The sequence below is a fragment of the Salminus brasiliensis genome, chromosome 6 (genome assembly GCF_030463535.1).
Source record: "Salminus brasiliensis chromosome 6, fSalBra1.hap2, whole genome shotgun sequence".
Lineage (NCBI taxonomy): Eukaryota > Metazoa > Chordata > Actinopteri > Characiformes > Bryconidae > Salminus > Salminus brasiliensis.
The window spans coordinates 37,126,996-37,146,981 of NC_132883.1; the positions used below are offsets into that span (position 1 = coordinate 37,126,996).

Consider the following 19,986-nt stretch of genomic DNA (forward strand, 5'->3'; position numbering starts at 1 on the left):
AGGAAGGATCCCATGACTAGTGCTGGCAACACAAAAAGTACCCCATGCCACAATACTGAGGTCTGTTAGGCCCTGCCATTGTCCAAAAACAGCACAGCTGCTGGGGGTAAATGCAATCATAAAAAAGGGGGCAGCTTGCTGAGCCACCACTGTTGGGCCCTTGAGCAGCAATGGCTGCATACTGTCACACTGTGTGTGTTTCATCACTGGTGTGTATATGTGTGTTCACTGCACAGATGGGTTAATATGGCTGTCTTGTCTAAAAGATCTGGGAACTCATGTGAAAATTGGCTAATGCCAATATTAAAAAGCTGGGCTGGTATATCAGTGCCCTGTTTGCTGGTTTTGGCCATTTCCAAATGCAGAAGGCTGCTACTTCTAACATCCAACAGGGGGTTATAAGACAAAATAGGCCCCAAATAAAGCTTGCTTGTTTTTTTTAGATGCACTATTTGGTCCTGTATTATTTACAGTATAAAAACACATGAAGAGACATATAATCTTACTGGTCATTCTTAAAGCATTAAGTCGTTGTAATAATTGAACAAGTATTTGTCAGTACCAGCACGAGTCTATCATCTATCCTCCTCTATATGATCTAGGCTATAAAGCTCTCCGAGTATCACCGCTGATCAGCGCAGTGAAGGCCACCGCCTGGACTGAGGAGACCAAAATATGAGCTCAGGAGTGCAGGCTGGTGAAGCGCGGTCTCTGCTGCCACCGTGTGGTCAGATTGGGGTATGCACGCTCGAACGAAATAAGAGTCTTATCACATGTGAAACATTTAGGCCTCATTCGACAAGGAACTTCTCAGTACTTCTCGTTCAAAACGCCTTAAAACGACTTAAAAATAAAAGCCTGAATCACTAGAACTGCACCCAAACACCAGCCCGCCTTTTCTCTACTAGCTACAGACCGGAACGCAGTCGTGACGACAGCAGCACGCTCTAGAACGGCTTCAAATTCGAATTAATAAACGGTTCTAACGGTCGCCGGCTTTCCTGAATAATTCACTGCAGCGCTCGGGTGTCCGACTGTCCTGTCAGAGAGTGAGTGTGTGTGTGTGTGTGTGTGTGTGTGTGTGTGGTAAATCGATTCGTCCTTAAAAAAATAAAAAAAACATTTGGTCCAGGCTTGAGCAAAAGCTAGCCGGGCTGCAGCAGCTCTTTCCGCCTGCCTCATCATCATCATTACTGATCCGGGGGTCGACACGAGCTGCCCATGATGTCTGCCGCCGGTCCTCCACCAATCTCCCCGTCCATCCAGATCTGCAGGTAAGATTATCCCCGGCTCGCTCGGACATTGTGTCGGGGCTTTCCTTCAGCGAGAGGCTGTTATTCACCCAGCTTAGCCTACGTCTGGAGCGCGCACCGCGGACATGCTGGAGAGTCTAACCCCCAGCACCTGCGGCTACAAACGGACTAGCTAGCTAGATAGAGAGCGAGCCCGCTGTCTAGCTAGCTACATACCTAACCTACAGCATGTTCAGCGGACACAGCCATGCTGGACTGCAGTGTATAGGAGCCATTAGGGGGGGGGGGAGGAACTGCGTTTAAGCCGGTTTGCCGGTGCATTTCCACACCAGGCATTACCGAGCATGTCGTATGTCGTATGTGATGACCTCAACGAGTGATGCTGGGGCTGAGGCATGATGAGGAGACACCCAGCAAGGTTATACAGAGGGCGATTCAGCTTTAGCAGAGAGCACCGGGCACGTTTCAGAGGTCCACAGAGGTGAAATGTGTGAGGAAGGCTTGTGCATGACGGGATGTCCTCGAACACTAAAACAACGACCCTAAAAACCAGGCCAGCACAAAATAAGAAAAATACCACTAAATAAATAAATAAAGAGTCATAACTAATAACTGTAAAATAAAAGGTAGCTATTGGGGACAAAAAAAAACCGAGCGCAGCATCACCGGTGCATGTTTGTTTTTTAAAGCGCCTGTATTCAGACAAATCCCGCCTCCTAAGCGGCAATTGGCTGATAATATCTCTGCTCCGCGCTGCAATTGGCTAGCCGTTAGAATCTAGCCAATCGCAGCGAGCTAAGGTGGATGTTGGCGGTATACGGGTGGGGACTCAGAACAGCAGTGCTGTGTCAAGCGGCCGCCGCTAGAGGGCGACGACACAAAGCTGTTGTTTTTGTTCCCCACCCGTTTTCCGCCAGCGTCCACCTTAGCTCGCTGCGTACTGCGTCAGCGCGCCTGACGTCATCCAGCGGAACACGTGTGCATTCTCTTGGAAATGTTTCGTCTTCCTGTCAGCAAAATGGTGTCCCGTCTGTCGGTAGTCGCATCTAGGTATGTATTTTACATAATTAGATGCACTTCTAACGATACGTCACGATGTCCAAGTACTTCCTGCGAGTACTGGACTTAACCTGACCTTTGTTTGGCCAACCAAAGGGGGCGGGGTCAAAAGGTGCAGCTGCAGTGGAATGTAGCCTAACTTTTACACTATATGGACAAAAGTATTCGGACACCTGCTCATTCACCGGTCCTTCTGAAATCAGTGGCTCTAAATAAAAGAGTTTGTCCTGCTTTTGTTGGAGTAACTGTGTCTACTGTCCAGGGAAGGCTTTCTGCTAGATTTTTTTTATGAGCATTCCTGTGTGGATTTGATTGCATTCAGCGACATCCTCAAGTCCCCAACTGCCCAATTCATCCCAAAATGATTGGATGGAGCAAAATCATTCCAGAAGAAGCAGTTCCACTGCCCCACAGCTCTGGTGTTCGGCATAGTGCCAATTGGTTTATGTTTATCTGCTCCAGAGAGTCCCATTCTGTTGGCAGTACATCGCACACATGCACATTTATGTCAGCAATGAGTGCAAATTAAAGTAGCTGTGTGCAATTATTAGCCAGAAAGTCCAGAAACATTTGGACATATAGTGCATGTAGTTCAAAACAGCTTACAGATTGATTGATAACCTCTGGGGTAGTACAGGCTCAGTGGTTGGAGCGCTGGGTTATTGATCACAGGGGTTTAGGTTTAATGAGCAAGGCCCAGAACCCTTTCTACTCTAGGAACGCTACAGAATGACTCACCCTAGGCCTAGAGCGCAGCTTTCAAGCCTGGATATACTGTTAAGAACTGTCAGAGCTGCAGCTTCACCAGATTTCACAAGCTCCCACTACCCTACGTCACGCTATGAATCCTCCAGTGCTTTATTTGATGTTCACATAGATGTCATTGCACCGTCACAGGTCACGGTAAAGGTCCCAGTGCAGTTTTTTCATATTCAGTGTGCTGTGTAGAGCAGTGGTTCCCAACCCTGATCCTGGAGGACTCCCTTTTCTGCTCTAACTCAATACTTCCAACTCAGGAAGGACTTGTCAAGTAGCTTATAGGCAGGGTAAACATTAAAATGGGCAGGATCCCGATTGGGATACAGCCTGTAAAAGCTGAATCTGGAGACAGAATGTCTATTAAGACAAGATTCCAGAAATGATGTATGTATAACTACCAGCACGCTACTACTATCAAACCTTAAGATTAAGATCGTTCCTTTACAGCCACTGCACAGCGGTCCAATAGAATGTAGCCTCCACATTTAACCCATCTGTAAACAAACACACACAGACACACACACACTAGTGAATTAGGGTAGTGAGCATTCGGCTGGAGAAGTGGGCCGCCATAGGTGTCTTCCTCAAGGGTACTTCAGCTAGGAATGTTGGGGAAGAAGAAAGCACTGTTTTTTCACTCCCCACTCCACCACTTCCTGCCAGTCCAGGGGATCAAACAACCAATATTCTGTTCCCAAGTCTGCTTTTCGAATTTGTAGGCCATACTTCCACCTGTGTGGCAACATCATTAGGGAATAATGATGGTATTACCCTTTTTTTAATATAGCCCACATGTGTAGCACGTTGTAAGCCAGGAATGTCTCTCAATAAAGGCTCAAGGCGCAACAACAGAGTAGTGAGTAGTGCTTGATTTACATTAAAACTGCCTGAAGGCCTGACAGGTGTACTTCACTTCCTTCCACCTGACAGCATTTGTGTGAAATGTCATAAAAGAAAGGTATGCCAAACCAACCAAACACTGACCAACGACGTATACATCATCTTTTGCAGCAGTGGTCTCCAACCTTCCACCTGGAGAGCCACCTTTCTGCAGGTTTCACCTCTAACCGACATCTAACAAACCTAATTCAGTCAATCCAGAGCAGTGTCTGAAATGCTGCCCTATTCCCTATATCGTGCACTACTTTGGGGTTTTGCCATTTTGTAGTGTTGTCCGAAATCGCTTGTTGAGGGCTTGTTTACACTGTGAAAAGTATAACTTCCTTGAGGAACTTTTAGGGGTTCTTTAATTTGAAACTGTAGAGGAACCTTCAAGGAACATTTTTCTTTTAAAACCCTTTTTTTGAACGTTCCTCCACAGTTTCAAATTAAAGGACCTCCAAAAGTTGGTCAAGGATTTATGCTTTTTACAGTGTAGATAGTTTTCTTTGTGAGGTGGTCATTTTGGATCTTGGTCAGAGAGTGGGTAATACAGTATGGTCACAAGCACAAGCATTTAAACATCTCTAAGGAACCAGAAATGTTCTCTCAGTTTAATGTATTTGGTGGGGAAACCATCTTGCAACTTGCAGGAAAGAGTTACCTCCTAAAGATTATATATTTTCTAACAGATAATAATAATAATTTAATACCATTATTTTCCAAATGCGTAACCAGATAAAAAAAATGATCTAGCTCATCACTCTATGAGAGAGATAGTATTCAAACTGATGCTGGCTTGACCATTTAATGATGGCAGCAGCAACAATATACTTGACAACCTTAAAATCTGTGGCTCAGTGATCCAACATGCTGAGTTGCTGCTACTTTCAGCTGAACTAAGATCCTTTAGATTCCGCTCGATATATCGGCAGATTGTGTTGAGGTTGCGCTGTGCTGTCGTTGAGCTAAATAAGCTACCATGAGATTAACGTCATGTACTGTGTCCAGTAATTATTTGCTCATGTATTAGATAGCAGCAGCCTGAATATAGAATTATGAGTAAATTGCTGCAGTACTGCTTCGATGAGGCCATATTTACTCTGTATTTTAGGCCTTTTCACGAACTGATTCAGTTTTCTATCAGTATGTTACAGAAACGGTGCACAGACAGAACAGCATGAACAGTGTATTTGTTTGGCCTGGACACACATTTTCTGCCCTCGCAGTCGTTGCACGGATACTGAATTCACCAGGTGGCCTGGACCAGGCAGATGTTGTTACGTCAAGTGCATATATTGAGCCTGAGTAACTTCAGGTGTTGGTCACCAGGGTTTAATTTCCGACCGATCTTCTGCTACGAGATGCTGCATGTCAGGATTTTTCTGAAACGCTTGAGATGCTTTCTCCACTGCAATATACTCAGGTAGGAATACATCAGGTACAAATCCTGAAAGGTGATGGGAGGTGTTGATTGAAACCGAAAGCTTTACTATCAAAGAGTGATCTTACAAACGACTTGAACATTGTTTGTCGTGTACAGCGATCAGATCAGCTGGCTTAGCCCCTCAACGCAGAAAGGCTTTTTACACGCTAAGGCGTATTATTCAGTAACTACAGGGACATCTGTACACACTGGTGGGGCTATTCTTTGGTAACACTTTCGGGCCAGCCGATGGGCCCTAGGCTGTTTAAGGGGTTAGATGAGCCAAATAAAACATTTATTGATTGGTTGGGGCGAAAAGCAAGCCTTCCTACAACCCTGTTATTTTGCCTCAGAGTAAAACACACAGGTTTTCCTTTTACAGAGGGCTCGTGTATTAACACTGTAAAAAAGCACTGTACTTTTGCTGCGTTCCATTTGAACTGGGATGTCAAATTTTCCAAGATCTCAAGAAAGAAATTTCAACTGGAACGCCGAATGCTAAACATATTGTGGTTATCAGTGGGACATATTTTGGTTAGATTCGCCGTAAAACACTGGCAAAGAATTATCAAACCGGTTGTGGTGAACTTTGAAGTCTTCAGCTAACTGGTTTTGGAAATGTTTAGAAATAGTGTACAGTTACTGGAACTGGAACGCTGTTAACTCGGGTGTGGCATCATTCCCTGCTCCGACATCCAACATTAATAACACTCAGCATTATTCCTCTCAGTTGTGTCCTCTCAGCGTGCTGCGCTGTTGGCAAGCTGAAGAGGTTGTATCTTGTAAGGTTTTTAGCTTTTTAGCTTGTAGCCTTGCCCCCACTTGCTTCCTCGCGGTTGACTTTCTTGAGTCTTCGTAGGGAAAAAAACATAACGTGACGTGTGTCCAGTTTGGTTTTGAGAGAGCGGACATAAAAGAGAGGAGATGGTAAAAGCTAACGTTGGCTAGCGTTAGCTTTTAGGCTAGTGCGAATACTTAATTGTTGCCCTTGCTTTCGCTTTATTGTTTGTCGTGTTTGAGCGCCCCTTTGGCGGACACTTGGGTTATGGAATTGGCCCGTATTCCTGTCCTGTTTTGGTTAGGCTGGATTTTCTTTTAAACAACAGTGTTTGAGGTTCATGTTCTAAAATCTTACTGAATGCTAACAATACTAACTTGGGACATAAACAGTGCTACATATTTTGGTTAGATTCATCGTAAAACACTGGTGAAGAATTGGCCAACCAGTTGTGGTATACTCCAGAGTCTTCAGCTAACTGGTTTTGGAAATGTTTAGAAATAGTGTACAGTTACGGGCAGTGGTGGCTCAGCGGTTAGAGCTCTGGGCTATTGATGACCGGGTTATGGGTTCGATACCTGGGCTCGGCAAGCTGCCACTGTTGGGCCCTTGAGAAAGGCCCTTCATCCTCTTTGCTCCCCGGGCGCCGCAGCAATGGCTGCCCACCGCTCCGGGCACGTGTGCTCACTGTCCACACACTGTGTGTGTTTCACTAGTGTGTATGTGTGTGTTCACTGCACGGATGGGATAAATGCCCATCACAAATGTTATTAAATGTTATGGGAATGGTTAACTGGAACGCTGATAACTCTGGTGTGGTGTCATTCCCAGCTCCGACATCCGATGTTAATAAAACTTTGCATTATTCCTCTCAGCATGATGTGCTGTTGGCAGGCTGAAGAGGTTGTAGTTTGTAAGCTTTTTAGCTTTTAGCCTTGCCCCTGCCTGCTTTCCCGGGTTCGACTTTCTGAAGTCTTACTGAGAAGAAGAAAAAAAAGGTTTAACCTAAAAGGGAACCAGTTTGTTTTTTAGAGAGCGGACATTAAAAAAAGGAGATGGCTAGTGCCAATCCTTAACAGCTCCCCCTGGCTTTTGATTCATTGTGTGCCGGGTTTGAGCACTTCTTTGGCGGACACTTTTTGGAGTTTGATTTTGGAATTGGCCCGTTTTCCTGTCCTTTTTTGGATATACTGTATTATCTTTTCTTTTTTTAACAGTGTTTGAGGTTCATGCTGTGTCAGTTCCATGTTCTGAACTCTGGACTCTTCTTATTCAGCTATGCCAAAGAAAGTACACTTCAACATTCCAGAGCCCCCCTAAAGGCCTTATGTGGTTATTATGGTGTTTGGTTCTAATTTGGTTGTAAGTGTAAGTATGTACTGGCCTTAGAAGCAGTGTGCCAGTTCTCCCACCTATTCAGGAGAATGAGTTGAGGAGCACTTGTCTGTACATTATGTACAGGATCTGTGATGATCTGTGATCTGCTTGAAAGAATGTAAACCTGTTTTCGGGTGTGATAAATAGGAAGAGGCAGAAATGTCATGAATTTCTTGTTAATGATCAGCTCAGTATGCCAGATGATTGCCATCTGGTCTGAGTTAACTCACTCTAGCTGAAGGAGGAAACACCCAACCGTAGTTGGCAAAAGCTTACACATTCTATATTGACCTAGGATGAGGTTTATCCTGGTCTGCCTCTGAAAAATGGCAGTGTGATTACTAAAACAGTCCTGTGTGAACTAACACCAAAGCTTTACACCATATTAACCCTTTCGCCCATTTAAAGGCCTTTATGTGGGCATATACTTCAAATGACAAGGTATATGTAAGTGTGATAGTAGATTCTGATAATTAGTAAATACTGAATAATCAATAGACACTAAGTAAGCAGTAGTTATTGAATAAATTAACTAAATTAATAAATACGTATTGACTAATAAGTAGGTACAGAATAACTACAGAATGACTACAGGCCTGTCGCCCTGACCTCTGTAGTCATGAAGGTCTTTGAACGCCTGATCCTAGCCCACCTGAAGTCCATCACAGACCCCCTGCTGGACCCCTTGCAGTTTGCGTACCGAGCAAACAGGTCTGTCGATGATGTGGTCAACCTGACCCTGCACTTTATCCTGCAACATCTCGACAGCCATGGAAACTATGCTAGGGTTTTGTTTGTGGACTTTAGCTCGGCTTTTAACACTGTTGTGCCGCAGCTTCTTCAGGCCAAACTCTCCCAGCTGTCAGTGCCAGACTCCATGTGTCGGTGGATCGTGGATTTTCTGACAGACAGGAGACAGCAGGTACGGCTGGGGAAGCACACTTCAGACCTCCGGACACTCAGTACTGGAGTCCCACAGGGTTGTGTTCTTTCACCCCTTCTCTTCAGCCTGTACACTAATGACTGTGTCTCCAAAGATCCAGCTGTAAAGATCCTGAAATTTGCAGATGACTCCACTCTGGTGGGCCTCATAGCCAACAGTGATGAGTCTGCCTACAGTAAGGAAATTGAGCAGCTGGTGTTCTGGTGCAGCAACAACCACCTGCTGCTAAACACAGAAAAGACTGTAGAGATGGTGGTGGACTTCCGACGCAGTCCACCCACCCTTCCCCCCCTCCACATCAACAACACTGCAGTATCCATGGTGGAGTCACTCAAGTTCCTGGGCACCACCATCTCCAGAGACTTGAAATGGGAGGAAAACACCCTCTCTATCACCAAGAAAGCTCAACAACGAATGTTCTTCTTGAGACAGCTCAAGAAATTCAACCTGCCACAGACCCTGATGACACAGCGATCGAGTCCATTCACACAACCTCCATAACTATCTGGTTTGGTTCCTCCACCTCACAAGAAAGAGCCAAACTCCAGCGCATCATCAGGACAGCAGAGAGGATCATTGGATGTAACCTGCCATCACTTCAGCAGATCTACACCAGCAGGGTGAGGAAGTGGGCTGGCAAGATTACATCTGACCCCTCACATCCTGGACACCTCCTCTTCCAGACACTCCCCTCTGGTAGAAGACTGCGGTCCATCAAAACCAGCACAACACGTCATGCTAACAGCTTCTTCCCCAGAGCTGTAGCGCTCCTCAACCACAGTGAACACCTCCCACTGTAAACCTCAAAACATACAACTGAACTGTACCAAACAGCTATTTTGCACTCTGCCTATTCGCACTATGTCTATTTGCACACTGTACAGATGTTCTTTTCTGTAAATATTAGCTCTTTATTACCTTTAGTACTTTTTACTTTTTTAATTTATCCCCTACCCTATTTATTGTTTAGTGTCATTTTCCTTTAGTTTAAGACTGTGTTCTGTGTTTTTTGTTACTTGTCATACGTGTTGCTCTCACCAAGACAAATTCCTTGTATGTGTAACATACTTGGTGAAATAAAGAGATTCTGATTCTGATTCTGAACTAGAAGGTACTGAATAATGTATATGTATTGACTAATTAGATACTAAAAAAATAGCATGCATAAATTGAGTAATGAGTACATAGAAAGAAGTAAGGATATACTGAATATTATACAGTAAATTATATAGTAGATACTGAAATTACTACTTATTGAATAATTGGTAGGTGCTTAATAATTACTACTTATTGAAAAAATAGTAAATACTGAATAAGTACTATGTATTTAATAGTTAGTAGATACTGAATAATTACAACTCATTGAATAATTAGTAGATACTAAATAATGACTACTAATTAAATAGATTCTAAATTACTACTCATTGCATAAGCAGTAGATACTAAATAATGACTTAAGTAGTAAATGCAGAATACTTACTACTCATTGAATAATGTGTAAATACACTAAATAATTACTAATTATTAAGTATGTAGTAGATACTAAATAATTACTACTGATTGAATAATTAGTAGATGCTAAATAATGACTATTAAATAGTAGCCACTGAATAGTTACTGCTTATTAAGTAGTAAGTGGGGTTCAGGGTTTTCAGCTGTGCTTGTAATAACCTGCGTCACCGTCCTCACTGTTTTCACTGCACTGTCCGTCACTGTCACAATAGCAGTGAAATGATGCAACTGCCTTCGCTCGACTTCAGTGGCTTAATTGCAACGTGTGGTTAAGGAAATCAGTCTCCACTCCTCTTATCATAAGCATATGCTAACATTGCACCAGGCTCTTTCAGATACACTTCCTGTGCTTTTCTTTTCACTCAAAAGGTTGCCACAGCAACCCCTGCTGCTGGGCCGCTCCGATTGGCTAAGAGGCACTGTGGCCTGAATCTGGGTGGGCCAGTCAGGTCGGGAGCCGTGCTAGTGGTGCAGGAAGTGATGATGTCATGGCTGACGGTGCCTAGTAGAGGGAGAGATGAATTAATGAGCTTTCTTTGGCTCAGACACGCTTGCTTCAGACAGCTTCTTCCTAGTCTCTCGTCCAGCACCTGATACCTCACACATGGCTTCTGTTTTTCAGCTAAGCAGGTACTGTATATGTATCGGAAACCATGTAAACAGAAGTGATACTGCTCACACGTGTGCTGCCTTTCTCTTCACAGCATGTTAGTTTCTTGTGTTTTCTGCTGGTTAGTAAGAGCTTATTACCTTTCCAGTGTACCGGGTGTCTCGTATTTGACTCAGATTCTAGTCATGAGACGTCTGCTTTGAGTTAAAAGTTGTTTTTAATTCAAAGTGTACTGTTTATACTTTAGACGATGCTCAGGTTACCCAAGACCAAGTATGCTAAAAATGTTAACTGGCCTTGTTCTGCTGCTAATGAACTTGTTAGACCAGCAGACGGTTGGGTATTATTGGGTTTATCAAAATAGAGTCAGTGTTGTGTAGCAAGTATGAGTGTAGCCATTCCCCTCTCCAATTTACTACGTACATGTGTAGCTACCAGGCCTTTACTTTGTATTCTCTATGCAAAGTATAGTAGTAGCTAGAAGAACCTTACTACCTTGGTTGTGGGAACAGAAGTAAGCCAGCATCAGGAATGTTGTGGGTTCTTATCCCAGGACCGACTAGGTATTCCTGTTTTGTGACCTTGAGAAGCATGACTAGGTTCATCAAAGCAGATTTCACTTTGTCTAGCAAGTACACTATATGGACAGATGAATTGGGACACCTGCACATTCATTGCTCATTCAAGACTTATTAGTCTCTACTCTCCAGGAAAAAGTACTGGATGGAGCGCCACAGCTCAATGCTGGGGGGCATTAGGCATATATATAAAAGACTGTAGTAGATGTGTGTGTTCACATCTCAGTCCTGACTAGGATGTCATTCTGGTTGACAGCGGTGATGGAACCAAGTGTTACGCTTTCGCCAGCTCCTCAAATGTAGCCATTTAGCCACTTTGTCTACTGTCCAGAATGACCAGTGAGACTACATTTCTTCTCGGTTTTTAATGGCTCTTTGTGGTGCTGATAAAGGGTTGTTTGAGTTGTTACAATAGTGGAACCCTTATTTGAATGGTTGTAGAAATTTTGTTTGTATATGAAAAACCACTGTACCAGACAAATGTGCCTTTATGCATTTAGATGGTTCTCCATTCATATTTCATATCCATTTCTTGTTGTAATGTTGAGGAAGCTTTTAGGAACATTAAACGCTTCAGTCATCTGGTTTCTATCGTCACCACAGTAAAAAACCTGATGTGGTACCTATCTCTAGAATGGAACTTTCCACTTTAGACCACTTCAGAATGACTTTTATACAACCAATAAAAAATATATGCAGACATTTGGAGAAATTCTCCACTGCCCCAGGTGGTTCCGCTCTGCCTGCCACTCTTCTGCTGCTCCCAGACTGGGCATGGCCAGGCAAGGAAAATACCAGTTGTACAGTAAATCGCTGTACTAGAACTTTCTCAGTGTGCTGAGATCCGCTCTGCTGTTTCTAATTTACGTTCTGTAGCTAATGATGAAATTAGAAGGCAACACAAAACAGCTCAGAGCTTCAGAGCTGGTCTTCTGACTCATCCCTTTGAAGCTCAGCTTGTGGAATGCAGGATTTCCTCACTCGTGTCCATTTTGTTTGGTTAAAAAACTTTTATTTTTAAATTTTACCAGGAAGTTCCATTGAGATCAAAGAATCTGTATTATATGAGAGTCCTGACCTGACCTGACCTGACTTGGCTTAACCATTGATTCTTATGTTCTCCTCAGGATCATGGGTCCTGATGACGCCAACATCGTGGGTAATGTCCATGGTGGCACAATCCTGAAAATGATTGAGGAAGCTGGGTGCATCATAGGAACGCGCCACTGCAACACTCAGACAGGGGTGAGTTACTTTCTTATGGACCCTGCGGGTCATGACCCACGATATTTTAGCCTTGGAACCTTTATGTAAGGATTTGCATTCAGAGGCAAGAGCTGTAGTGAGGTCAGGAGGTTGGATGACCACCCCATCTCACCCCACCTCACTCCAACGCGCCAAAATATGAGTTTCAATATGTTTATCTGCTCCAGAGTGTCCTATTCTACTGGCAGTACTTCTCTACAGATACTAGACTGTAAAGTTGTATTTTTGTGTGTTTGCACACCTGCGTCAGCAATGGGTGCAACTTAAAGTAGCTAAATGGCATTCATTAGAAGGAGTGTCCAAAAACATTTGGACATATACTGTAGCTTTGTTTTCTACATAGTAAAACGGAAGTGCATATGGGTTTCAGATGGATTTGACTCTCGCCAGTGAAATCCACACAGGCTTGATATTTTATCCAACTCTGAGCACGTGGTTTGGTAGTCGTGAAAAGTGACAGTGATGACAGGAACTCTGTCAGTGTGATAATGCAAGACTGTCCTCACTGCTCATCCTGTGAAGAAGTAGTTTGCAGAGGAGGTAACGGGGTAAAGAGGAAGTGACAAAGTCATCAGAATCACCTGGCTTGAAAGTCATTGGATGTGCTGTGGCCAGCAGAAAATAATACATGGGAAACAGTTTATTTAGATTAAGCTGCTCAACACATAGCCGAATTAGAGGCTTTAATTTAATCCAAAATGAATATGGTAGGCTTTATTAACAGTATTTTTTAGGAGCTTAATGAACATGAACATCTGTATGTACTGTACATGTGCATGAGCTTTTTGTCAACGAATTTTCAGTGTAATTACATTGGCTTCAATTTGATTTGCTGCTGCGAACGATTTTGTGCCAGTGCCTTTCGCAGCAAAATTAGAACTGTGATCCATAGAACCATAAACCAAAGCCACAGTCCCACTAGTCACACTAGAGTTCTGCAAAATGAGCGTGGCCTGAAGCTCTGCCCTTAAAGTAATTCTCTATTTTGGTGCAGTTAACATTCAGATGTTAGCCTGCTCACCAACCATAAGCAGTAAAAACACAAAGTACACATAGTTATGTGATCATTTATACTGGTGAGAGCATAGTGCTGACTCATGTGTAGTAATAAAAAGTGCAGAACCTCAATGGTTGGTAGCAGTAGCATAGTTAGCGTGTGGAGTCGCACTTCACTGGGGAGCTAAGTAAGCAAGTAGATGTCAAGTAGAATTACAAAAGTAAAAATAATAATAAGTTTCTTTGTTTTCAACCTGTGTAAAGGTTTGGATTTGGGATTTCAATTAAATAAATCTTATTTGGTTGTAGATATATGTATTAAATTATTGTTCTTTGTGTATATTCACATTTTTTAGTGGGAAACAAGAAAAGTTAATTGCTAATATGATAGTTATGGCTTCGTCCAGTTGAGAAATCAAGTTTGGATTTAGTGTTTTCAATAAAATAAATTTGTATTTGCAGATAAATGCATAAACTGATTATAATGATTCTTAGTCTTATTAAGAATTCAAAAAAACAACAACCTAAAATTATTAATAGTTAATATAGTGCTGTCTAGAAGCAAGAATCTTTTAAAAACCATTTTGCTGCTGTCCAATGAAATCCATGTATCTCCATTTTTGTCAGTTTTTAGCTTTTCTCCATGGTTTAAAACCCTGTAGCTGCTCTCTGTACACTGTATAAGTAATCATGGATGAATGGACCAATAGAAATGCTCTAAATTACCTGGAATAAACTCTTATTTTACATTGACTTTTATTCAAAGTTAAGAATTTTTTCCTTCTCCTGTAAAGTCACCATTTTTCATTGGACAGCGACGATATGCAAAGGATTCTCAATCATACACTCTGAAAAATGTTATTTAAGAATTCTTTAGTAAAGGCAGTGGTTCCATGTAGAACATGATGGCACAAAGATTCATTTGAATGTTTAAATGGTTTTTGGTCAAGTTAAATGCTTTTTCTTTTTTTTTAAAGAAATGTTTGTTGAAAGATTCAATGTATAATCAAAATGGTTCCACTATTGGTAGGAGTCAGAGAACCTTTTTTCAGTATTATATAGAACACTCCAGAGAACCATTTAACCCTGCAAAGAACCATTGAAGCATATAACCATTTGCCATGGTTCAAAATAAAACAAGTGCCTTTGCTAATGGACCCTTGAGGAACCCACTTTGAAGAACCCACTTTTTAAGGATGTAGGTGATAGAATGCCATGTCTTTATAAAGTGCTGATCATGAGGTGGAAACATTTATTTTTGTATAAAAAATAGTGAAATATTGAGTAAAACGTCTAAAAACACATTGAAATCTAGTTTACAATATTGTAATCTGCCCTGTATTAATCGTAAAATTACAAAAATGAGTAATGACTAATATGATAAGTTATTACAAATGTTCAAAGCTAGTGTCAGGAAATCCCATTTTATCATCTACTGCTTGAATGCATACCTAGTCCAGAGCCTTTTATTTCCCAAAAAAATCTGGACAAGAGCCTTCAGAGTGCACCATTTAGGGTGGGGAATTCATGGTTGATAAGGAAGCTAAATTAGCCCAGTCAGGGAGGAGAGTCATGTCAGTTGGCTTGCTGCTACATTTTTTCGAACCTTCCTTAATTAGCATTTAACTTCTGATTGGCGTAACAGTTCAAATGAGACCCCTTGAGAACAGTTTGCAGGCAGTGTAGAACATGCCTACCGTCTCTATCCTTTCAAAGAATGGGCAGCTTCCCAATTGGACTGAACATTTATTCTGAAGGTGCAGAGGCTCTTCTTCATATGTTTGATTAGCTAACGAGTGTAGATTAGGGCTATGTGCAAGGAAATATGGGTTAGAGTAAGGTATGATTATTATCCTTAGAGGAGATAGTCAGAGTAGGCTATTCTGCAAGACTGAAAGCTGAGGAAGTAAGCTAATGTGAATATGAATGAATAGTATGTTGCATTAGGGGGATTCCAGTTACGTTTATAAGGGCGTTTTTACACTGCTTTGGTGTTGGTGGCACTCGATGTGTTAAATTTCCAGGAAGAAGACTTATAGCTGTGTTTAGGCAATCAACAGTGGCCCTTAAAATGGCTCAAGTAATACTAAATCTAATACTAAATTTGCTGGCTTGAAAATGTCATGCTCATATTTGGCCACTAGAGGACAGCACATAATTATAAATTGTACAAACCAGCTTCATACTCTTCAAAATAAAAGTGCCGCAAATGGTTCTTTTGAGGGAGGCCGTACAAGATCCAGACACTTTTGGTTCCACAAAGAGCCCTGTTAAGAATAGAGAGTGTGAAGAATTACCTTTAAATTAGTACAGAGCCTTTGCTTCAAGTGATGGTTCTTTAGACCTTAAAAGGGCGAACATGCTTCTTAATGGAACCAAAAGTGGTTCTTTTAGGGCTTATATACCCTCTATATGGAATCAAGAAGACATAAACAAAATAACCTGAGAAGTCTCAGAAGGGATGCTAAGACTTCTTCTTTCGTCCATGCAGGATCGCTGTGTGGCTGCCTTGGCTCGAGTGGAACGCACTGATTTCTTGTACCCCATGTTCATCGGCGAGGTGGCACACGTGAGCGCTGAAATCACCTACACTTCCAAGCACTCCGTGGAGGTGCAGGTCAATGTCCTGTCTGAAAACATACTTACAGGTTAGTCCGATTCTCAGAATGCTAGTCCTATTGCATATCCTGTACATTATAGGCTGGTTTTTCAGACCAGGAATAAGACTAAGCTTGGACTAAAATTTTAATGGCTGTGCAATTTAGTTTAAGACTGGACTTTTTTTTCAATTTCTGACTTAGAATCAGGCGGATGCTCATTGTGTCAAAATTGCATGATGAGTGAACCAGTAGAAAGTGAAGAAGGTTTTTCCTTCTCTTGTAAAGATTCTGTTTTAGAGGTTTTGGAGGATTTTTTGCAGTATAGATTACTGAGGAGTTTGGATACAGGATAATTATTTTGCATGAGAAAGTAGAAGGTCCAAAGAAAATAGATTAGTAAAACCCACAAAGAATGCTCTCAAAAACCTGGTAGACCAGAAAAACTGTCCCTATCAGATAAGCCTTTATCTTTAAGAGAAAAGAGAACCTTTAAGAGAAAAGCTCCACTCTCTCTTCAGATCTGAAAGAATCCACAGGTATTTGTGGCTATCTGACAGAAGACCACTCTGTGCTGCGGGTCTGAAAGAATGTGAATCTTATCGAGTCAGACCAGACTTTGACCTGGCTGTTTTCTTTTGGAAAGCGTTTACTACACCATATTGACAAAAGTATTGGGACACCTACACATTACACCTAAAGGAGCTCTTGTGACATCCCATTATTATGCCCAATGCTGATGCTGGACGAAAGGGCCTGGCTCGCAGTCTTTATTTTAGTTCATCCCATAGGTGTTGGATGGGGTTAAGGTCAGGGCTTCGCGCGGGCCAGCTTCTTCTTCACAAAACTCACTCAACCATTTCTTCATGCACCTTGCTTTGTGTACTCTACAAAGTTGGAAGTATGAAAAATTTCCCTTCACTGGACCTAAGGGGCCTATAGGCCAACCCCTGAAAAACAACCCCATAGCATTATCCCTCCTCCACCAAACTTTACACTTGGCACAGTGCAGTCAGACAGGGAATAATCTCCTTGCATTCGCCAAACCATGACCGTCTGTCAGACTGACCAATAGGGAGGCGTGATTCATAACTCCTCAGAACATGTTTCAAGTGCTCCAGAATCCAGTGGTGGTGTGCTTTACACCATTCCTTGTGCTTTAAGATGTAAGACTTGCATGCAGCTGCTTAGCCATGGAAACCCATGTCTTAAAAGCTCTTTGCTCGCAATTTTCTTGCGAATGTTTATGCCAGAGCAGATTTGGAGAGCGTTGGCATCTTTTATGCACTCTGCTCCTCTGCACTCAATGACCCTGCTCGGTAACGTTGCGTTGCTGCGGTTCCTAAACGCTTCCACTTTTCAGTAATACCACTCACAGTTAAAATTTCACCAACTGACTTGCTTAATCTGTGACTCCTATTACAGTACCACACTGGAATCCAGTGAGCTCTTTAGAACCACAGATTATTTTGCTAATGTGTGTAAAGGTGGACTGCATGGCTAGGTGCTTGGTTTTATACATCTTTTTATACATTTAATGATTAAGAGATGTGTCCCAATACATTTGTCCATGTTGTGCAGATGTCAATAACAAAAGGTTGTTTACAGCACCAGTCTTGTCATGTTTTAAATTCTTTTCAAGAAGGAATGTGATCAAATCTTTAGTTCCAATCAGCTTTTGAATGTTCTGAAGGTAATCAAGATGAAGGCGCTTGTGTGCTGCTTTGTGAAGGCACTTGTGAAGCAGAAGACATTTGCTTTGATGCAGGTGCACTCTTTAAAATGTCAAAAGGTGCTACAAAGGGTTCTTTGAGCGTTGCCTTAGAGGAACAATATTTGTAAAGGCGATGTGTGTGAAGAACCTTTTAAAAGTTTGAAGAAGTGTCTGGAAAGGTACACATCTATCAGTGGCATCGCTCAAATAACTCCTTGTAGCATCTTTATTTTTAAGAGTGTACAGTTTGGCTTGACCAGCCTGAATGGCAGAACATCACTAGTGCTAGAAATCAGAAGCCTTGGCTGACTGGTAGTCTTGTACAGTACTACATAGGCATCTGTGGACTGAAGTGGATGAATCACTGGATTTAAGAAATACCCCCAAAGCAGTTGGTCATTGATGCTGTTTTGTTTCCAATTTCCCGACGTTTTCAGAATCTGAATGGAAGACAGATGCTTTTGCTGCTTCACATAAAATGACTCAACATTTCGGCTCTTCTTTAGCTTTAGAAAGCTTCAGCAAAACAGAGCAGAATATATAAAGACTCATATCTGACCCAATGCTAGTTTTATTCTGTACACCATAGCTTGAAATTCATGGCAATACCAGTGTTTCAGCCCCCATTTGTCTCGACTCGAAGACACGTTCAGTCCTTAGGCAGGCCTTATCTCAGGAGGGGGCCAGAACATTATGAACAAACATGCCAGCAGTTCTGCTGGAACTCTCTACAATCTCAGATCTCTGGCCGACTCTGAATCTGATGCGATTCTAAACATAGACCCGTTGAAAAGCATGAGCAAGGGCTATAGAAATGGCAAATGCTTACCTTGAGAGATACATCTTTGAGGGGAGATAATGAATCAGTGGCAGGTAAAGAGAAGGAAAGGGAAAGCGGAAAACAGATCGGGACAAAACAAAAGAGGCATCCCCGAGGTGCATGGTGTTACCACAGCAACAGAGTTGTCAAGGAAGCAGGGCTTAGTGCGGGCTACAGAGTCGATTGCATTAGAAAGAACAGGCAGTGACGAAGACACACCTTAGAGGGTCCTTCCAAGTTAAGATGAATGATGTCATGGGAGATGAAAGGACTGCTTTCTTTTGTTTGCGAGAAGAGAGGGAAGCAAAGACCAGCGGTGAAGAAAAACGAGCTGGAGCAGCACAATACAAACTAGCGTTCAGTCATTATTAGCAGAGTTGGGAGTGGAGTATTCCCTAAATGGGGATAATGCAGCGTATTTAGTATGAGCCTCCCGATTCAGTACACAGGGGAATAGAGCGGTAAGACTGGAGCATGTTGGGTACTTAGTTTCTAGGGCCCCAACCCTGTATTTCTGTTGGGTTTTATGTAGATCTACCTTGGACCTTAGGATGGATTTATATACCAACAGTAGTCATCATTCATTATTACACAACCATTATCCAGCCTATCTTTATCCTTCGTTTACATGTTACAGCTGAAAAAACGTTGCTCCATGCCTCATAGCTGTACACAACCGACAGGAGCGTTTGTTGCCATGGCATCCCTGGAATCACTGTGCGGTGACTGGCTGTGTGCATATCCTGAAAGTGTTTTAAAGACATGCTGGTGTTTCTTATAATGAGAGAAAGAAGAATAACCACATAGCAACCACCTAGCAACCTCTAAACCTAGCAACCTCTAAACCTCAAAACCATAGCAACCCCCATGTCGATCATTGCAACCACTTGGCGACACCAGAGCAACCACCTGAGATATGATAGCAGCTACTTAAGAACACCATAGCAGCCACCCAGGATATCATAGCAACCACTTACTCACCACCAAAAGTTGTTCCATGCCTCATAGCCGTACACAAGCGACTTTTGTTGCCTTGGCATCGCTGGAATCTCTGTGGAGTGAGTGGGCTGTGTGCAAGGGGATGGTGTTTGCCACTATTATATCCTGAAAGTGTTTTAAACATATGCTAGTGTTCCTAATAATGAGAGGAGGGAGAATGAGCACATAGCAGCCACCTAGCGGCCTCTTAGCAAAACTATAGCAACCAACCGGGGCTATCATAGCAACCACTTAGCAACACCAGAGTAACTACCACCCTGGATATGATAACAGCCACTTAGGAACACCACAGAAACAGCTTGGGATACCGTGGCAACCACCTGGGACACCATACTAACAACTTAACAACATCATAGCAACCACCTAGCAACCACCAAACATTGTTCCGTGCCTCATAGCCGTACACAACCGGCAGGAACA

At 42.5% G+C, this 19,986-nt stretch overlaps 1 protein-coding gene across 4 annotated transcripts in view; it reads left to right on the forward strand.

The window, feature by feature from the left end:
• The first annotated feature begins 817 nt into the window (after nt 1–817).
• The window catches only part of acot7 (acyl-CoA thioesterase 7), a 105,490-nt gene continuing 86,321 nt past the window's right edge, over nt 818–19,986 (forward strand). For 2 of the 4 annotated variants that reach the window (XM_072682268.1, XM_072682270.1), the window contains exons 1-3: nt 2,230–2,303; nt 12,302–12,419; nt 15,928–16,084. In XM_072682268.1, the coding sequence (XP_072538369.1) occupies nt 2,248–2,303; nt 12,302–12,419; nt 15,928–16,084 (331 nt within the window). In that variant the 5' untranslated portion in view covers nt 2,230–2,247. Of the gene's footprint in view, nt 1,275–2,229; nt 2,304–10,508; nt 10,617–12,301; nt 12,420–15,927; nt 16,085–19,986 lie in introns of those variants that run through there. The other 2 variants (XM_072682269.1, XM_072682271.1) reach the window with 2 other exon arrangements.